General features: G+C 52.1%; 1 protein-coding gene across 2 annotated transcripts in view; it reads right to left on the bottom strand.

Moving 5' to 3' along the window:
* Positions 1-15,255, bottom strand: part of PRKD2 (protein kinase D2) — a 29,371-nt gene extending 14,116 nt beyond the window's left edge. The window contains exons 1-10 of one of the 2 annotated variants that reach the window (XM_081217414.1): positions 15,123-15,255; positions 14,235-14,654; positions 11,898-12,036; positions 9,713-9,844; positions 6,485-6,639; positions 6,148-6,370; positions 4,473-4,550; positions 4,244-4,397; positions 1,536-1,653; positions 1,160-1,237 (exon numbers count right to left, since the gene is read on the bottom strand). In XM_081217414.1, coding sequence (XP_081073540.1) covers positions 1,160-1,237; positions 1,536-1,653; positions 4,244-4,397; positions 4,473-4,550; positions 6,148-6,370; positions 6,485-6,639; positions 9,713-9,844; positions 11,898-12,036; positions 14,235-14,474 — 1,317 coding nt within the window. In that variant the 5' untranslated portion in view covers positions 14,475-14,654; positions 15,123-15,255. Of the gene's footprint in view, positions 1-1,159; positions 1,238-1,535; positions 1,654-4,243; positions 4,398-4,472; positions 4,551-6,147; positions 6,371-6,484; positions 6,640-9,712; positions 9,845-11,897; positions 12,037-14,234; positions 14,655-14,941 lie in introns of both variants that reach the window. The other variant, XM_081217413.1, reaches the window with a different exon arrangement.
* Positions 15,256-18,026: the final 2,771 nt, after the last annotated feature.

Consider the following 18,026-nt stretch of genomic DNA (forward strand, 5'->3'; position numbering starts at 1 on the left):
CATATCCCCATTACATGGATGGTGCCTGGCACACAATAGGCATGCCATGTTTGATGAATTAATAAAGGATATAAATAAATAAATAAATAAATAAATAAATAAATGAAATCAGGCTAGGGCCAGGCCTAAAGGGCCTCACGGGCCACAGGGAGGAGCCTGAGCTTTGTCTCCAGGGCTTTGGGGAGCCACAGAAGGGTTTAATGCAAGGTGGGGAACAGTTCTCTCTGGCTGTGTGTGGAGGGTGGATGGGAGAGGATGGGACTGACATAGGAGACCAGGAAGGAGGCAGAGGGGGCCGTGGGAGGAGAGAGGTTGCAGTGTCTATGGGGAGGAAAAAGTGTGCTTTGAAAAGTGCTGAAAGACAAAGGAAGGGAGGAAGAATAGAAGGAAAGAGTGAGAAAGAGAGACAGACTTAAGTAGCCAATAAAACCAGGAGACAGAGACGTGGTGGTGGGGATGCTCTTTTAGATAGCGTGGCTTGAGGAAGACGGGAAGGGTAAGAAGGAAGCAGCCATGGGAAGGGTAAGGAAGATGCTCCAGAGCAGGTAAACAGCGAGGTGTCTGGGTTTTATTCCAAGGGGAGCGGGAGCCATTGGAAGCTTGTGATGGTTTTAATGGACTCCTCTGGCTGCTGCGTGGGAGAAGACAGGACAAGGGCAGCATAAGGACCGGGAAGGAGCCTGGCTGGAATGCAGCGCTGGCATGGGAGGCGGTGATGAATGAGTACAAGGAAAGAATTCAATAAACTAATTATAAAGTTATAATGATAACACACTTACAGTTACTGGGAGTTTAACAGAGCTTAACATACGCCTGGCCCTAAACTAATTGCTCCACGTAGATTATCTCTTTGAATTCTGGCATCAGCCCTGAGGCGAGGACTATTCTTTGAGGCCTTTTACAGGTGAGACAGACACGTGGGGTGCAGAGAGGTGAGGTAACTTGCCTGGATCCCCTAGCTGGAAAGTGATGGAGCTGAGCTCAAACACGGGGAAGGGCGTCCAGGTGGGTGACACTTGCTGATGGGATGGAAGCGGGCAAGCAGGGGTGGGCAGAAAGTGTGATTTGCAGGTATTTGCCTGAAGCAACTGGGAGAGGAGGGGAGAAGATAGTGGACAAAGAGGAGAGGTCTGGGGGATCTGGGAGCCAGAAGGCCCACCTTGTAGTATCTGTTGGTCGTGTTGTTCTGGAAGAGCGTGATGCACTTGCAATCCAGGCGCCAATAGTGCCGCTTCCTCTGTTGAGAGAGGTGCTTGAGAGACTGAGGTTGTCTGCCCCACATTCTGCTAGGGCTCTGACTCTAATCCCAGCCAACCCCGCCCCTAGTTCTAGCTCCGCCCCGCCCCGACCTTGCCTTAGTCCCGCCCCTCCCCTAAATCCTGTCCCTCCCCCTTCATCCCTATAGCCACCCCTCTAATTCTACCTCAGCCTTCAGCATGACCCCGCCCACTCCAAACCCCAACCGGCTCCGCCCCCTCAAACCCCCCTCTCCCCAACTCTAGCCCCACCCACCTGACCCCGCCCCACCCACTCACCAGCGTGTCCTTGTTGCTGTAATGAACCACCCAACCCTCTCGTAGCGTCGTGCTGGATTTCCGTGTTGTGTGTCTCACTGACTGCACCACCCTCATTAGGGGGATGTACCCCAGGGAGCTGAGGGTGGGGAGAGGAAGGGGTGAGAGGTTACAAGCAGAAAATAGCAGTAGTGCCTGGGGCCGTGGCGGGTGGTGGTAGGGGCCTGTTCGGGGCCGGGGGTGTGTGTGGGGGTGTGGGGTGTGTGGGAGGGTGCATCTCTGGGCAGCCAGGGGGTTTTTTGGCCACACTTTTTCCCTTTGTGGTTTCCAGATTTCCCATAATGAGGAAGGGGACTCTTGAGAGGCCCACATTAAGAGGCTGCGTTCCGAAGCCAGGCTGCCTGGCAAATTACCTAACCACTTCGTGCCTCAGTTTCTCCACCCAAAGGGGTTGCTGTGAGAAGGGAAGCCTTTCTTAGGAGTTTAGCACAGTACTTGACACACAGTGGGCCTCCAACAAGTGCTAATTAGTACTGAGCCCATTGATTGTGGAGCCAGCTGTGTGACATTGGGCAAGTGACTCAACCTCTCTGTGCCTCATTTCTCTCATCTGTGCACGTGCTATTATGACAGTGAGGAAATGAAGGCTGAGAGAAATTAAGTGACTTGCCCAACTTCAGAACCAACAACGTCTTGATCCCTGCGCTAGACCTGGACTTGAGAGGCCTTGGCCACTTCTCTTTGCCTGAGACTCGGTTTCCTCATCTGTAAAATAGGCTGTCTCTCCCAACAGCCCTCCCTCCCAAGTCCTTCAAAGTCCAACTCTGATAGCCTATTATTCTGTTACTAAACACTCCCAGGAAAGACCCTGGGAGAAAGGGATTCTGAGGTTCCAGGTGGCTAGGGCTGGGTGGCACTAGTAAGAAACTCTCGGTGACCACTGTGACCTGAATACCCGTCCCCCCTCTGGCCTCACTTCCCATCCTCTTCCCATCACTCTCCCTGCTTCAGCCATCCCAGGTTCCTTGCTACTCTTGCAACATCCTTGGTTCTACCTCAGGGCCTTTGCACTTGCTGTTCCCTCTGCTTGGTGGCCTCTTCCCCCAGATATCTTCCACACCACTCCTTCCCTCCCCTCCCTCAGATCTCTTTAAAGCTACAACATTTCCTCACAGAGGGCTCCTTTAATGACCCTAAGTAAGATAGCATGTCCCCATTTTCTATCCCCTCTCATTGCCTTTTTAATTTTATTTTTGATAGCAGTTATCAGTATCTTATAATAACCTATAATGGAAAAGAATCTGAAAAAGAATACATATATTGCTCTCTCTCTCTCTCTCTATATATATATACATATATACACTGAATCACTTTGCTGTACACTTGAAACTAACACAACACTGTAAATCAACCATACTTGAATTAAAAAAATTTTTTTCTAAAACATATGAAAAAAAGTGAAAAGGTTCAAAGGATGAGATTAAAAATAGAGAAATGGAAATGCAAATATTTTCTTCTCATACCTCCAAATGGATCATCTCTCACCCATCCCACTTTAGAGATTCAAGATTCAAATACTAGGGAGAACTCCTTTTCCATTTTCTGAGCACTTATAACCTGACAAGCACTTTCCCTGCATGATCAAATAGAATTTGCACTCTGTAAGGCACGTCCTCAGTTCCCAGGAGGAAACCGAGGCAGGCAGAGAAAGGACCAGCAGTTTAAGTGATGGAGCTGGGATCCATCTCTCAGCCTCCAGTGCCCTGTGCTTTTAGCCCTGCTGCTTTCCTGCCACCTCGATAAACAGTCATCCATGGAGGAAGCCAGACCTTGTCCTAGGCACTTGGGAGATGGATAAATACCCTTGCCCTCGAGCACTTGAACTCACATTCTAGTGAAGCTGAAGATTAATTCCATTTCTAATTTTAAATGTGTAATTAAGTAGAAGTTATTATTATTTTTCAGAGCTTCCATGCCAGAAGAAAGCCACTGCCTGTCAGTTCGTTGGGGATATTTTCCTTTCCCCATTTTACAGATGGGAAGACTGAGGCACCAAAAGGAGAAGGGACTTGTTTAAGGCCATACAAATCAATCCAAGGCCAAAATGGTTGAAAGGAAATGGATATTTTCCCTTCCTTTTTAAGATTTAGGGCTCTGGGATAAGAGTTAAACTAACACTTACTGTATACCAGGTACTGTTTTACATACTTGATTTACATTAATTCATTTCAGTCTCGCAACAGCCCTATACGGTAGGTACTACTTTATCCCCATTTTACTGATGAGAAAACTGAGGCCCAGAGAGGTTAATCTCTTGCCTAAGGCCATACAGCAGTCTGGTTCCAGAGTCCATATTCTCACTCACTCTTTGTACTGTCACTTTGCCATATGGACTGTTTCTGGAAGGACCCACCAGAACCTAATCCCACTGGCATCCTCTGGGCAGAGGGGCTGGGCAGCTGAGAGGCAGGGAAGTGGGAGGGGTTGACTATATACATTTTGAGTGACTGTATTACCAGTTCCAATAAAAGAAAAACAATATAAGTTAAAATAGGCTTCCATTAAAACTTGTTAAAAATGTAAATAAGGAAAAAAGTTTAGGTTAAAAAAATAAAGTTCGGATGCTTGAAAAAGTTCGCCTCAGGAACACGGGAAATTTATAAGAACGGGGTGATGTCAACCCATTGTAGGGACGGAGAACGGCCTTCACTGGAGAGGGCCCTGGGTACCTCTGGGCCTTGCCTCCCTCGCCTTCCTCCTCCTCGCAGGCATGGAGAGCATTTTCTGAGTGGGAGCCCGGGACGAAACCCGAGTCATCTGACTCATCCATGAGGGAGCTCTTGTCAGCCTCGCTGAAATCAGTGGCCTCCTCCATCGGCACATCTGGGAGGACAGGGGCATCAGAGGGGCCTCCACCCAGTCCTGCTGCCCTTTCCCGCTCAGCCTCCAGCCTCTTACCTCCGTTGATGAGTGCCTCCCCCAAACAGTCATTAGGGACTCGGGTGGCGCAGCGTTTGTGACAGTTGAACTTGCAATCTGGTAGGAGGACAGGGAACATGGAGTCGGGTGGGAGGGGGAAGAGAGGTCACCTCTAAGGGTTGACCCTTGACCCCTAGCCACCAGTCTCAAAAGAGTTTGCTATTGCTTTTTGGGTCAGGAAAGCTAAATGACCCTTCCCTGGTCATCCCTCCTTTAAGCCACAGTCCTCAACTATGGAGAGGCTTGATTAAATAGAGGAGGGCCAGATGAAGTGTCTGTGGCTTGATAGCCCTAGTACTCTAAGGGTCTAAAGTTCTAACAGTGTAAATATCCGTCACCCTAGATTTCTACAATTATAGAGTGTAATCGCATGTAACATTCTATGATTCTAGACTTCAGGCTTTTGAGGGCGGGGTTTCTCAACCTTTGGCACTATGAACATTTTGGGCTGGAAAATTCCTTGTTGTGGCGGGCTGTTCTGAACATCATAGGATTTTTAGCAGCATCCCTGATCTCTACCCACCTGATGCCAGTAGCACCAGCCCCATATGACAAACAAAAATGTTTCCAGACATTGCCAAACATGCCCCTTGGGCAAAACTGTCCTTGGTTGAGAACCACTGCTTGGGTGAGAAGTTTGAAGACTCCAAGGTTCTGGGCTGCTATACATCAAAAATCCTGGAATTGTATGAAAACTTATTTTGCTAAGGTCCTTATGATTCTAGATTTCTAAGACTGCAGAGTTTGATGTCCAAGTTTCTAGAACTCTACACATCTATGCTTCTACAGTTCTACAGTTCTAGACTGCTAAGATTCTTTGATGTCTGAAGTTTTAAGGTTTTATGTATCTAAACTCTAGAATTCAGTGACTCTACAGTTCTATGATTCTAGACTTCTAAGCCTCTAGAATCTGATAGTTCCAAAGTTCTTGGGTTCTGTACACCCAGGAATCTAGAACTTAATGTCTCTATGGTTCTTTAGCTGTAGACATCTAAGATTCTAGAATTTGACTCTTCTGATGAATTCTAGAATTGGATGGCTCTAACCTTTTTACGGATTTAGACTTCTGGTATTTCAGATTTGATCATTCAAAGTTCCAGGATCTTAGATTTCTAGGACTCCAGAATTTGATGGTTCCAAGGCTATAGGATTCTAGACTTCTAAGACTCAAATATTTGCTTCTAGGTTTCTATTCTTCTCAATTCCTATGGTTTTAAAGTTCTAACATTCTGAGAATCTATAATTTGATAGTTCTAATATTTATGAGTCTAAAGTTCTATGATTCTTTTTGCTGAATCCTATGATCTAGAATTCTTGAAACTTATGTTTCTAAGGTTCTCTGATTCAAGAATTCTCAAGTTCTACGGTTTTAGAATTCCATGCTAAGTATCATATGAATATAGATTTCTTAGGTGCTAGGATTCCAAGTTTCTAATGATTGAGGTTCTAGGATTCCAGAATTCCAAAGTTTCTAGAACTTCAGGATTCAGGGCACTCCCTTTCCAAGGCCCTCTGCTTCTAAGGATCAGAACAGAGACTTTTGTTTCCTGCCACAAGCCCAGCTGAGATCCTAAGCCTCTGAGTGTGTCTGTGTGATGGGGGCTCTTCTGACTCTGTCCCTCGCCACCCCGCAACGTGGGGGGCCCCCGCTGACCTTTGCACTGCAGGCCCTGGCGAAAGAGGCCCTTGAGCAGTTTCTTGCAAGCCTGGCAGACGGTGGGCCGCGTGTAGCTGTGGATGAGGAAGGTGTGTGGCACCTTGACCTTGGACAGCAGCATCTTGTCCAGCTCGATCGGGCGACCGGTGTAGGATGAGGCAGAAGATGAGGAGGACGAGGACGGGGGGCGGCGAGGGATGAGCTCGGTGGTGCTACGGCTCTATCAGATGGCAAGGTGGAAAGGGACACCTCAGCACGTCGTCCCTGCGCCTGGGCCTCATCAACCCCCAACCCCCAACCCTCCCCACCCCTCCCCACTCCCCCAGGTGCTCACCAGTTCATCAGCCATGCTGAGCAGGGACTCAGAGGTGCCGAGGCGCACCGAATGGCCACTGGCCAGAGACGTGGACGACAAGCGTCGCTTGCGGGCCCCGCTGCAGTTGTTGGGGATGCTGAAGGCGCAGCGTTTGTGGTAGTTCAGTCCGCAGCCTGTGTGGGGCGCCCGACGGTCAGAGACATAGCCTCCACCTGACCTGGGCACTAAAGCTCAGCTCCCCACCCCCGCTCCGCCACCTTCTCCTTTTCTGAAGATCTGGAACACAGCAGGTCCCTCAGGATGCCTCTTCCTAGTGTAATTAACGTCAGCGGAAAACTACAAAACCCAATTCAGGCAGAACTGCTAATGGCTGAGAGTCTTCAGGAATAAAGGTTTGGGGAACTCCCTGACGGTCCAGTGGTTAGGACTCCACGCTTTCACTGCCTAGGGCGTGGGTTCAATAATCTCTGGTCAGGGAACTGAGATCCCACAAGCCACTTGGTGAGGCCAAAAAAAAAAAAAAAAGGAATAAAGTTTTGGGCCACCCCAACAGACAAAACACCATGAGCAGGTGAGGTGCTGGCTGAGGGCAAAGGGAATATGGACCAGGCAGTGGAGAAGGGAAGAGAAGGAAGCCACAGCCACGTGACCAGCTGCAGCCGTGAGGACAGTCATAGTATTTCTTCCTTACTTTGTTATGAATATGTGCGTACACCAGATATTTTTGTTTTCTTCCCTCTTCTACCCCCTTATCATCTAACATAAGATATTAATAATAATTAACTTTATACCGTGATATTTGTTACAGGATATCAAAGGAGAAGAGGGAATATCACACAAGGACATTGTCTTATGGGGAAAGAGAGCATTTTCAGTTGTACTCGGGATGGTTGTATCGTATCATGTGGAAATGTGACTTTGTTCTTTCTTTTCTTTTCTATTTTTAATCCTTGACAATGAAAGAGTCAGGCTTAGCTTGTCATTTCCTACTGGACTTCCTGAACACTTCTCCATACATCTCTGGTGATTCCAAATGATTCCAGGATCTCTTTCTGCAGTAAAGAATGTTCCTCCAGCCTTTGGAAGCTTCCTTTGGACATTTTATGAAGACTGTCTTCTGGCAGCCGGCCTCTTATAGACTTTCCTGCGCAGTAATTCCTCATCATAGGCACTGTCTCAAATGCACAATGTTGCGCTTCAGAGGCAAGCTTGGGGATTGCTGTTGGTGCTACGAGGAGCGTTTCAGGATGGCAAATTGCACACAGGAACCATGTCCCAGTTTTGGCCTTTAATCACTCACATGCTTCACCGAATTTCAGAATCTCATCTATGGTTCCTGTTACGAGCATCAAGGTAGAATCAAACTCCCGTAGGAAGGCGTCAGTGGCATAAAGTACAGGCATCTGGGCCTCTTTTGGAACCCTATGAACTTGGACCATCATCTGTGATGCTGGGCCGATGAAGTCCGTTCGGAGAATGGCCATTAGAACTTGGTGATACCAGGGTTGCTCCATGACAACGGTTACATAAACCAAGACTTCAAGAGTTGGATAGGGCATGTGGACGATGGCAATATTGATAGCAGCATTGAACGCAGTAAACTGGTGTTTTGCAGGCCTGATACAGCTATTATCCCTGGAGTCCTTAAATAATGCCACAAGTATATTTAACTTTTTTTTTTTCCGTGCCGTGTGGCACGTGGGGATCTTAATTCCCTGACCAGGGATCGAACCCGCGCCTCCTGCAGTGGAAGCACAAAGTCTTAACCACTGGACCACCAGGGAAGTCCTCCACAAGTATATTTAGGGCTGCATGATAACAACCCTAGTCGATGCTGTGGGTCATCTGGATCACAAGGTATCAGGGACTCCGGATTTCTATAGGATCATGACAGCCACAAAGCTGGAGATATCCTTAGGCAATGGAACATCTGAGAATACACCTCTAATAGTGGGGCACACTGAACAACAATGGAGATGCAGGTCGTCATCATATAATGGATGGGCTTCATCCTCTGTGTCTAGAGCAGAGCCAAGGCAGGTGTGCGGCCTTCCTCTGCAGGGGAGGCGTGGCCTCAGCATTCCCCCTCAGAAGCATCAAAGACGGGAACAGGGAACCTGCGGATCCTGACCCTTGGGCTTAGCCTTGAGACATCTTGTCTCAAAGGAACACACTGTGTTCCTTTATGTTTTTTAAGTATGATTTAGGGAGACGGGTATGGGCGCCTGTTATGCACTGAATGTCTGTGTTCTCCCCAAATTCATATGTTGAAGCCCTAATCCTCAATGTGACTGTAGTTGGAGATGGGGCCTTTAAGGAGGTAATTAAGGTTAAATGAGGCCATAAGGATGGGGTCCTGATCAGTGGGACTGGGGTCCTTATAAACGGAAGAGACATGAAAAATCGCTCTCTCTCCACGTGCTATGTGAGCCCAGGAGGAGATGGTGGCCATCTCCAAGCTAGGAAGAGAGTCCTCACCAGGAACCATATCTTGTCAGAACCCAGATCTTGTTTACACCACCCAGCCCATGATCTTTTGTTAGGACAGCCCTAGCAGACGGAAGTGCCAAGTTGCCAAGAGGTGGACTCTGATGGTCAGCTTTATGTGTCACATCCCCAGTTATTCAAACGATAATCTGCGTGTTGCTGAGAAGGTATCTGGAGATGTGATTCAAGTCCACAATCAGTTGACTTTAAGTGACAGAGATCATCCTAGTTAATCTGGGTGGGCCTGTTTCAATCAGTTGAAAGGCTTAAAGAGCCGAGCTGAGATTTCCCAGTTGGAGAGCAGCTTCATCTCCTGCCTGCTCTCCCTGACGACCCGCCCTGCGGATTTCAGAGTGGCCAGCGCCCACAGTCCTGTAAGCCAATTCCTTCCAAAAATCCCTTAACATATGCCTCCCTACAGGCTCCGTTTCTCCTGTTGATCCCTGACTGATATAGACTCCGCCCTCTTCCCCATCACCCCTGTTCTCCCCCAAAGCTCTGCCCCTTACCACTCCCTCGGAGCTCCACCTCCCAGTCCCCACCCCCAAACGGAGCCCCACCCAGACCCCGCCCTCAACCCAAGCCCCGCCTCCTGTTCCCACCTCCAGTTCCTCCCCCAAGCCCTGCCTCTGGGCGCTCACCTCTCCCTCCGAACCCCACCTCTTAGGCCCCACCTCCTGGCCCTGAGCTCCATCCCGGCCCCGCCCTCACGCCCACTCCCTACCTCTTGGCCCCGCCTCCAGCCCCTCCGCCTCTCACCTTCACACTTGAGGCCCTGGCGCACTAGGCCGAAGAGCATCTCTCCGCAGTGGTCGCAGAAGGCAGGCGCTCGGTAGGAGTGCACCGTGAGGGCGTGCGGGCGGATCTGGAAGTCCTCGAAGGTGGCCGAAGCTGCAGGCAGCAGGGAGGGGCGGATGGTTGAGTCGGGACCAGCGGTGGCCATTTCAGCCTCCGCATGCCCAGGTTTCACACAGTCCTCTCAACTGCAATGTTTGATCTTTCTTTCAATCATTTACTCGCATCCTACATTTCATTCGACCTGGGTTCAAATCCCAGCTCCACCATTGGCCAAAACACCTATGTGCCTATGCCAGGGACCGGGGAGGGGGAATGGGGAATTGTTTAATGGGCACAGAGTTCCAGTTTTGCAAGATGAAAACAGTTCTGGAGGTTGGTTACACAACATTGTGAATGTAACTAACACTACTGAACACTAGACTTTGAATATGGTTAAGATGGTAATTTTATGTTGCATATATTTTATCACAATTAAAAAAATTTTAATTAAAAAAACACAGGGCTTCTCTGGTGGCACAGTGGTTAAGAATCCGCCTGCCCAAAAGAAAAAAAAAAAAAAAGACAAAAGACCTGAAAAAGGTAAGGGTCTGGACCATGCAGGTATCTAGGGAAGAACATGCCCAGTATCATAATAGTATCGCCTTATAGTTCTTTTTTTTTTTTTTTTTTTTTTTTGCGGTACGCAGGCCTCTCACTGCTGCGGCCTCTCCCGTTGCGGAGCACAGGCTCCAGACGCGCAGGCTCAGCGGCCATGGCTCACAGGCCCAGCCGCTCCGCGGCACGTGGGATCCCCCCGGACCGAGGCACGAACCCACGTCCCCTGCATCGGCAGGCGGACCCTCAACCACTGCGCCACCAGGGAAGCCCTATAGTTCTTTTTTTTAAAATTTATTTTGATGAATGTTCCGCTTACACTTTTTTATTTCTATTTTTTAAAACTAATTAATTAATTTATTTTAATTTTTGGCTGAGTTGGGTCTTCATTGCTGCGCGTGGGCTTCCTCTAGTTGAGACGAGAGGGGGCTACTCTTTGTTGCGGTGCGCAGGCTTCTTATTGTGGTGGCTTCCTTGTTGTGGAGCACGGGCTCTAGGCACCCAGGTTTCAGTAGTTGCGGCACGTGGGCTCAGTAGTTGTGGCTCGCGGGCTCTAGAGCGCAGGCTCAGTAGTTGTGACACACTGGCTTAGTTGCTCTGCGGCATGTGGGATCTTCCTGGACCAGGGATCGAACCGGTGTCCCCTGCATTAGCAGGAGGATTCTTAACCACTGCGCCACCAGGGAAGTCCCGTTAATCCAAACTTCTAACTGTCATCCATCCATCCATCCATCCAACAAATTTTACGGAGCATTGCAGTACTCCGGGTCGGGGTGGGGGGGCAGGGGAGGACATACAGCCATGAGTAAGGTACCTCCTACCCCCCTACCCCACCCTCCTGAAGGAACCAAGGGCTAAAGAGTCCTCTAAGTGCTGAGAGCTTGCCCATCCATCAAATGGGAATGGCCAGTGGGTGGACTAGATTTTGGCTGAAAATACAGGTACCCGGGTTTCATCTCACGCCACAGAGTCTGATTTAATTTAGCATTTCATTGGGAGGAGGCACAGGCAGCAAAACATTTTTAACTTTACATCAAAGTGTAACGTAGGTCTAGGAAAGGACATATCAGAAATGCACAGCTCAATGAATTGTCAAACTGTACACGCCCATGTCACCAGCATCCTGATGGATAAATGGAAGTTTAAACCATTGTGCCCCCCACCCAACTCCAGCTACCAAAAAGGTACCCACTCTCTTGGCTTCTAACAAAATAGCGTAATTGTCTTTGTGCTTCGTAAATGGAATGATACAATATGTAGTCTGATGTCTAGCTTCTGTCCCTCAGCATTAGGTGTGAGATTCATCCGCGTTGCCGTGGATGGTTTATGTTCAGTGCTGTGCGAATTCCACAATGTGCAGCCACCACACCTACCCATTCCGTAGCGGTAGTTTGTAAAAAGCTCCCGCGGTGATTCTAATCTGCAGCCAAGGCTTAGAACCGCTGGTCCCTAACTTTAAGAACTAAGTTTCTGGGCCCACCTCCCCTGCCCCTCCTCCCGACACCCCGCCCCCGCTCGAGGCTCCGCCCCTAGGCCTGCCACGGCCACTCACCCGACAGTACCACCTCCACCAGGTCGCCCTCCTGGATGTCTCCGGCAGAGCGCACCAACTGCAGGAGGTTGGCCGACGTGGGGTCATGTTTGAAGAGCAGGATCTTGTCGTAAAGGCCATAGAAGCCACACTCGGGGAACTGAGGGGAGGGAGAGGGAGGTGGTGACGGAAAAGCTCAAAGCAGCGGTCTGGAACCCTCCCAGGGCAGGGCCGGCTGTTTCCCCCGGAAACTCAGAGACCCCGCAGCCCCTTCTTCCTGCCCGCTCCCTCCCAAGCCCAGCTCGGAGCTGAGCCGGGCAGGGTGCCAGGGCCCCAGGTGTGCTGGGAGAGAGCGCTGGCCAGGGTTTGGGAGAGTGGCTCTGGGAGCGTGGGCACCTAGAATCTTCTGGAGATGGAAGGGGGTAGGGCTGAGTGAGCACCCCTTCCCTTATCTCCCCACCACCTCCCGCTCCCCCTCACCCCCAGCTTCCTTCCTGGATCTATTGTTGTCCCTGTTACCTGGCTCCAGGCCCAGCACTGGGGCTGGGCGATCTGGAAGGAGGGGATTTAGGACTCCTAGTTTGGGGGGGAGGGGGGTGTGGAAAGGCTAGGGCTCAAGGGAGCTGGAAACTGGCACGGTGTCCCCAACCAATGCCTCAAGGACCCAGGTGTCCCGGTCCCCAGCTTGGGGAGGCGGGGCAGGAAATGAAACCTGGTAGAACAGAAAGTGAAACCGCCCAGGTGGAGCCACTGGAAGGAAGGAAAGGGGCCCTCCCGCACCTGGACGGGGTGGGGTGGGGGGCAGAAAATAAAACTGCGGTGAGGCCTGAGGGGGTAGGCTGAGGACTTGAGCATCGGATAAAGAACTTCACCCAGGGGACAATCATGCCCTCTCCCCAGCCTGTTTTCCCAAGGAGCAGGCTGAGTGTGTGAGCTGGGCCTGATAGTTTTGGGGTTTGGGGTAGGTGGCAAAGGAAGCTCTATCTGTTCTTGTTGCTGGGAGAGGGTCCACAGGTGGCCAGGACTGCCAGGGTCCTGACTGCCTTGGAGGTCTTTCTCTAAGCTTCAGTTTCCTTGTCTGTAAAATGGGGGAGTTGGCCCTGTTCCTAATGTTTTGTCTGCAGCCCAAAGAATTCATTCCCAGGAATCTAAGAAGATTCTACAATTGGGGTATTTTGGGATTCCAGCATGCTCACATTATAGGATTATACATTCTAGATTCCAACAAATTATCATGATAAGTTTTAGGATTTTAATAACCTAAATTAGTAGTAGTCTAATATTTTAAAGTTCTAGGAATCTGCCAAACTAGGATTCTAATATTTGAATATCTTAGCATGAAAGGATTTCAACGACCCAGCATTCCAGAATTCTAACATTTTTATGCTCTAGGAGTCTAATAACGATGGAATCAAATCTTCCAACATTTTAATGTTTTAGTATTTCAACAACCTTGGGTTCTAATGTTTGAACACTTTAATATCAGAGGAGTTCAGTTACCTAGCAGTTGCATATTCCAACAATTTAGAATTCTAACATTTTAACACTTTTACAGTCCAAAATTCCAACAGTAGAGTAGCCCACTATTCCAATTTTTTTTTATTCTAACTTTTAACATTCTAGAATCCAAGCATTGCGTCCCACCTGATTTCCCCTTGCTGTGCTCCCCCAGGCCCCAACCCCAGTGACCCTGGTGTCCAAAGCGAAGAGTGGGGTGGGATTGGGGAAGGTTCGTTTTAACAGACTAGCATTAGAGCTGGGGGGTGGGGTGGACACTGATCAGGAGAGGGGACAGAGACCTCAGAGCCTCTGGGATTGTGAAGAGGCGCACCTGCCCCTCCACACACACTCAAGCCTGGGGGAGGGCAGAGATTGGACTCTGAGACCTCACTTGCCCCTGGCAGCTACTGCAGGCACCCGCACCCACACATGTCACTTGATCGCCACGGCCAGCCTGGCTTCAATTTCTACTGTTTCCACCAAATGGGAGGCCGGGGATAGGCCTGGACAGGGAGGTCCCCCGACATCTGCTGCTCCCACCTGCCCCTTTCTCTCGGCTCCTACACCTCACCCGTCCCTCCCTTCTTCCATGCTGTCTGCAGCAAACAACAACATGCAGGGACATGCAATTTGGGGAGGCCTCTGGGGCACCCCACCCCTGACCAGGCCTCTCTCAAAGGAGTAGTGGGGTGAGGAGGCAACTGGGGGCCAATGCCCCACCCCCACCCCTCAGTCGCCCAAGGCTTATCCCCCTTCTCTCCCTCTTCCTTATACTGGGCTGGAGATCGCCTCTGCCAGCGCCTCCCCCCTCTTCCAGACCTCTCCTCAAGCTAGATGGGGTGAACCCTGGGCCCTCACCTTCTGGTCAACGATGGAGCAAGCCAGCTGCTTCACGTGGGCCAGTTCGGAGGCGGTGGGCAACAGTACGAACTCGCGGGTCAGCCCGATCTGGATGTGGAAGGACACCCCCGAGCCCGGCGCCGGGACATGGGGCAGCAGCGGTGGCGGCGCCTGCAGTTCCAAGCTGCCAGAGGGCGGAGGAGACCCCGGACCGGGAGAGCCCGGGAGCCCGGCGGGATGGGAGGGGGCGGCGGCCATAGGGCGAGGCCCGGGACCCGCCGCCCGGCGCCCACCCGGGATCCGGCTGCAGGAGCCTGAGCAGGGAGGCTCAGGTCCCTGGATCCGAGGTATCTTGTTAGCTGGTGGTAGGAGCGCGGGGATCCCGAGGATCCGAGAAGAGAATCCTGGCAGGTTGAGGGAACTCGAGGAGGTGGGACCCTGGGAAGTTAGAGAAAAGGAATCTAGTGGATCAGACGCCCTCCCGGGGATTAAGGGATCACAGACGATCAGAAAGGAGAAATCTAATGGTTTGGGGGGCCCAGCGGTTGGGAGATTCCAAGAAATCAGAAAAGAATATCTAGTAGGCCGGGATCACAGGCATCAGAAGAGCCCAGGATCCAAAGTCTCCCTGGAGAAAGAAGGGATTGGAAAGGGAGCAGGTGGAGCCAAGAATCCAGTGGCTCTAAGAAGAGGATCCATATAAGAAGGGAGCTCGAGGGATTCACCAGATCTTGGGGTGGAGAGCAGGAATCTCTGAGTCGGGGGTCGAATGGATCCCAGGGATCCGACGGCGGGCCTGGGAATGGCCAGAGGGATTCCAAGGGTTGGGGTGCTAAGGCGGGAATCTCACGGGTCTCGGAAGTTGGAGAAAAATTCGGTCGGGGGCCGCGGAGAAGGGGGTGTTACCGGCGGCAGTGGGGTGGCGGGGGGTGGGAGGGAAGGGAGGGTCGTCCGGCGCCGGGCGCCGGTGGCTCTTTTCCCACTCCAAAGTTTAATTCGGCGGCTGCGGCCCAGGAGGAAGTGTCCGAAGTGACAGTTCAGTCGGCCAATCGGCGCCGGCCTCGGTGACGTTGAAGGGCGGAGCCTGGTGAGGGCCTGCGGGCGGAAGAGGAGGGCGGGCTTAGCGCCTCCGAGTTGGGGGCGGCACCTCCCGCTCCCGGGTCTGGGGATCTGGGGTGGGAGATGCGGGGAAGGGAGGCGAGACTGATTCCTTCCCACCTCACACCCAAGTCTGGAAAGCTGACTTTTCCCTGAGCTGGAGAGGGAGTGGCAAGCCACCGTCACCCCCACCACAGGTCGCGAGACCGGAGCTGAGGAGGCGTCTGGCCCTTTAAGGACGGGGGGCCGTCTCGCCTGGCCTGCATCCGGCGCCCACCGCTGGGGAAAGGGTGGGAGGCAGTGTCAGGTCTGGCCCGCTCTCCGGCCCGGGCCTGCCTTTTCCCAGGGCGTCACCACGCCCGCCCCCGCCCCCCACTCCCGAGCCCATTACACAGGTGGGAAGACCGAGACCTCCAGATGGGCAGAGGTCCTTGCCTCAGGTTTGTCTCCAGCGACCTTGGCCAAAGTGCCAGGAGCAAACTGCAGGGGCCAGGGCTGGGTTACCCGTGTGCGGAGAGAGTCAGGCACAGGGCAGGTGGAGAAGGGGTGTAGTTTCCTTCCATCAGCTCCTCACTCCACCCCAGTGTTTAGGAGGGTGAAGAGCCAAAGAAAAGCCTGGGGGAGCCTGGAAGGACCATAGCGACCAGGGAGGACCACACATCCACACCACTTTATAGATGGAGAGCACATAGTTCTCCTGGGGAAGTGTGCATGTGTCTCTGTGTGACTTTAGGTTGGTGACCTCCCCCCTCTGAGCCTGTTTCTCTTGTCTCTTAGATGGGACAATAGTAGGACTGACCCCAGAGGGTCTTCGTGGGGATTAATGAGATGGTTTAAGGGTGCCTACAACACAGCAGCAGCTCAGTAACGGTGACTGTGGCTATAATGCGCTGAGATAAAGGGGTGGGCATCTCAGGCACTCAGGTGTTTGTTTGTGGGTGGGTTTGTTCATTTAGTCTTTCAGCAAGTATGGATTGAGGCCCTACTATGTGCCAGGCCTGTCATAAAACACGTCTTCCAGGGCCAATTCCGACTTCATTTCTCCTCCCCAGCTAATAATGAGTGGCTACCATTTAGTTTACATACAGGAAGCTGAACCCTCAGAGAGGCAAAGTGACTTACCCAAGATTGCCAAGCGAGTAGCTACCACCCACTGGCTTCACTGAGGGGCCAAGGCCTGGCTGAGCCCCAGAGGCATCCCAATAGAGATGGGCCACCGCCGCCTAGGCTCCCGACCAGCAGGGCTGGATGGGGGGCATGAGGAACTCACGATGAGCCCACATTACTGGTAAAGGGCTGTTGGGGGTAGCTGAGGTCGGCACAGTAGCGAATCTGTCACCACATCCGGGGGCTGGCTGGGGCTGGGGAAGGAAGTCTGAGGCTGGAGCGAAACCCTAAACCACCACCTGGGGAAGCTGCACAGAGCCCAGAGGGATGAGGGGGCAATGAGGCCACATGGTACCCATAGCTGGGCTCCTGTCAGCCTCACCTGATGACCATCTGCCCACCTGTGCCCTTTGTCCAGACCAGCGGACGACCACCACAGTGAAATCCTAACATGAGAGTGCACTTCTCAGGCCTTCATCCTTCCTCAAGTGTTCATGGGGCCCTGACAGGAACCAGGCCCCATTCTGGGCACTGGGGTGCAGCCCTTGATAAGCCAGGAGGCGGGCATTACTGACAGGCTCACTTTACAGGGGAGGCTGAGGCCCAGGGAGGTGCCAGGACTCGCCCAAGGACCCCTGGCTGGTAGGCAAAGAGGCCTCATAGCAAGCAGAGGGAGTCACAAGGGACTGGACACAAATTCTGATTTGTATCCTGCTGGGCCCTGAGCAAGCTCCTCGAGCTCCCGCCTCCATCTCTTGTCCTTTGTAACGCGTGCATAATGCTACGCTCCCCACTTTTTCAGGTTGTGGGGACCTAGTGAAATGGCACGTGAAGAGCTCTGAGGGCACAGCCGACTACTGTGATTCAGCCACCGCAGAGAAGGGAGAAGGGAATGGACTCCTCAGGGCGCCTGCAGCGAGGGGTCAGGCACTTGCATCTCCTCCCCTGGCACCTCCCAGCAGGGCAGAGGTGCTCCGCGCGGGCACGTCCCAGGGTCTCCCGTCCTTCCCACTCCATGTAGGCCCAGGCGTGGGGCAGGGAGAGAAGGGGGGCGTTCAGTACTCTGGGTTAGCACTTCGGCCTCACTGCCAACCACCACACGGGGGGCGGGGGGGATGAGGAGCTGAACCGCCACATCGTTTCATCTGCTAGTCAGGGCTCTGCTGTAGCCCCTGGGGAGGGAGCGCTTAGGGACAGAAAGGAGGGGCACAGGGAGATTCGGTCCTTGCCCCCACTTCCGTCCCGCCACCCACACCCCACCCAAGATCTGGGCCCCTCTGCACCCCCGCCCTACCATGAAACCCCAACCCATCACATCCCCTCACCAAGCTCCACCCACCCCTGGCAGAGCCAGTTACTCCTCCCAGCGAGTCCCCGGTCCCCTCAGTAGTCAGCACCGCCGCCCATCTTACTCCAAAGGGTTTATTGAGACGAGGTTCACAGGCAAGTCCAGGGCAGAGGGGATGGGGCTTATAAACAGGAACCTGGAAGGGGGCCTGAGGGCACAGGGTGGAACCCAAAAACGAGAGTGAAATAAATAGAGGAAGAAAGTGGAGGGTCAGGAGAGGAGACGGACAGACTATCACACAGTGATAACAACATGGG

This window comes from Mesoplodon bidens (assembly GCF_964165515.1).
Source record: "Mesoplodon bidens genome assembly, chromosome: 18".
Lineage (NCBI taxonomy): Eukaryota > Metazoa > Chordata > Mammalia > Artiodactyla > Ziphiidae > Mesoplodon > Mesoplodon bidens.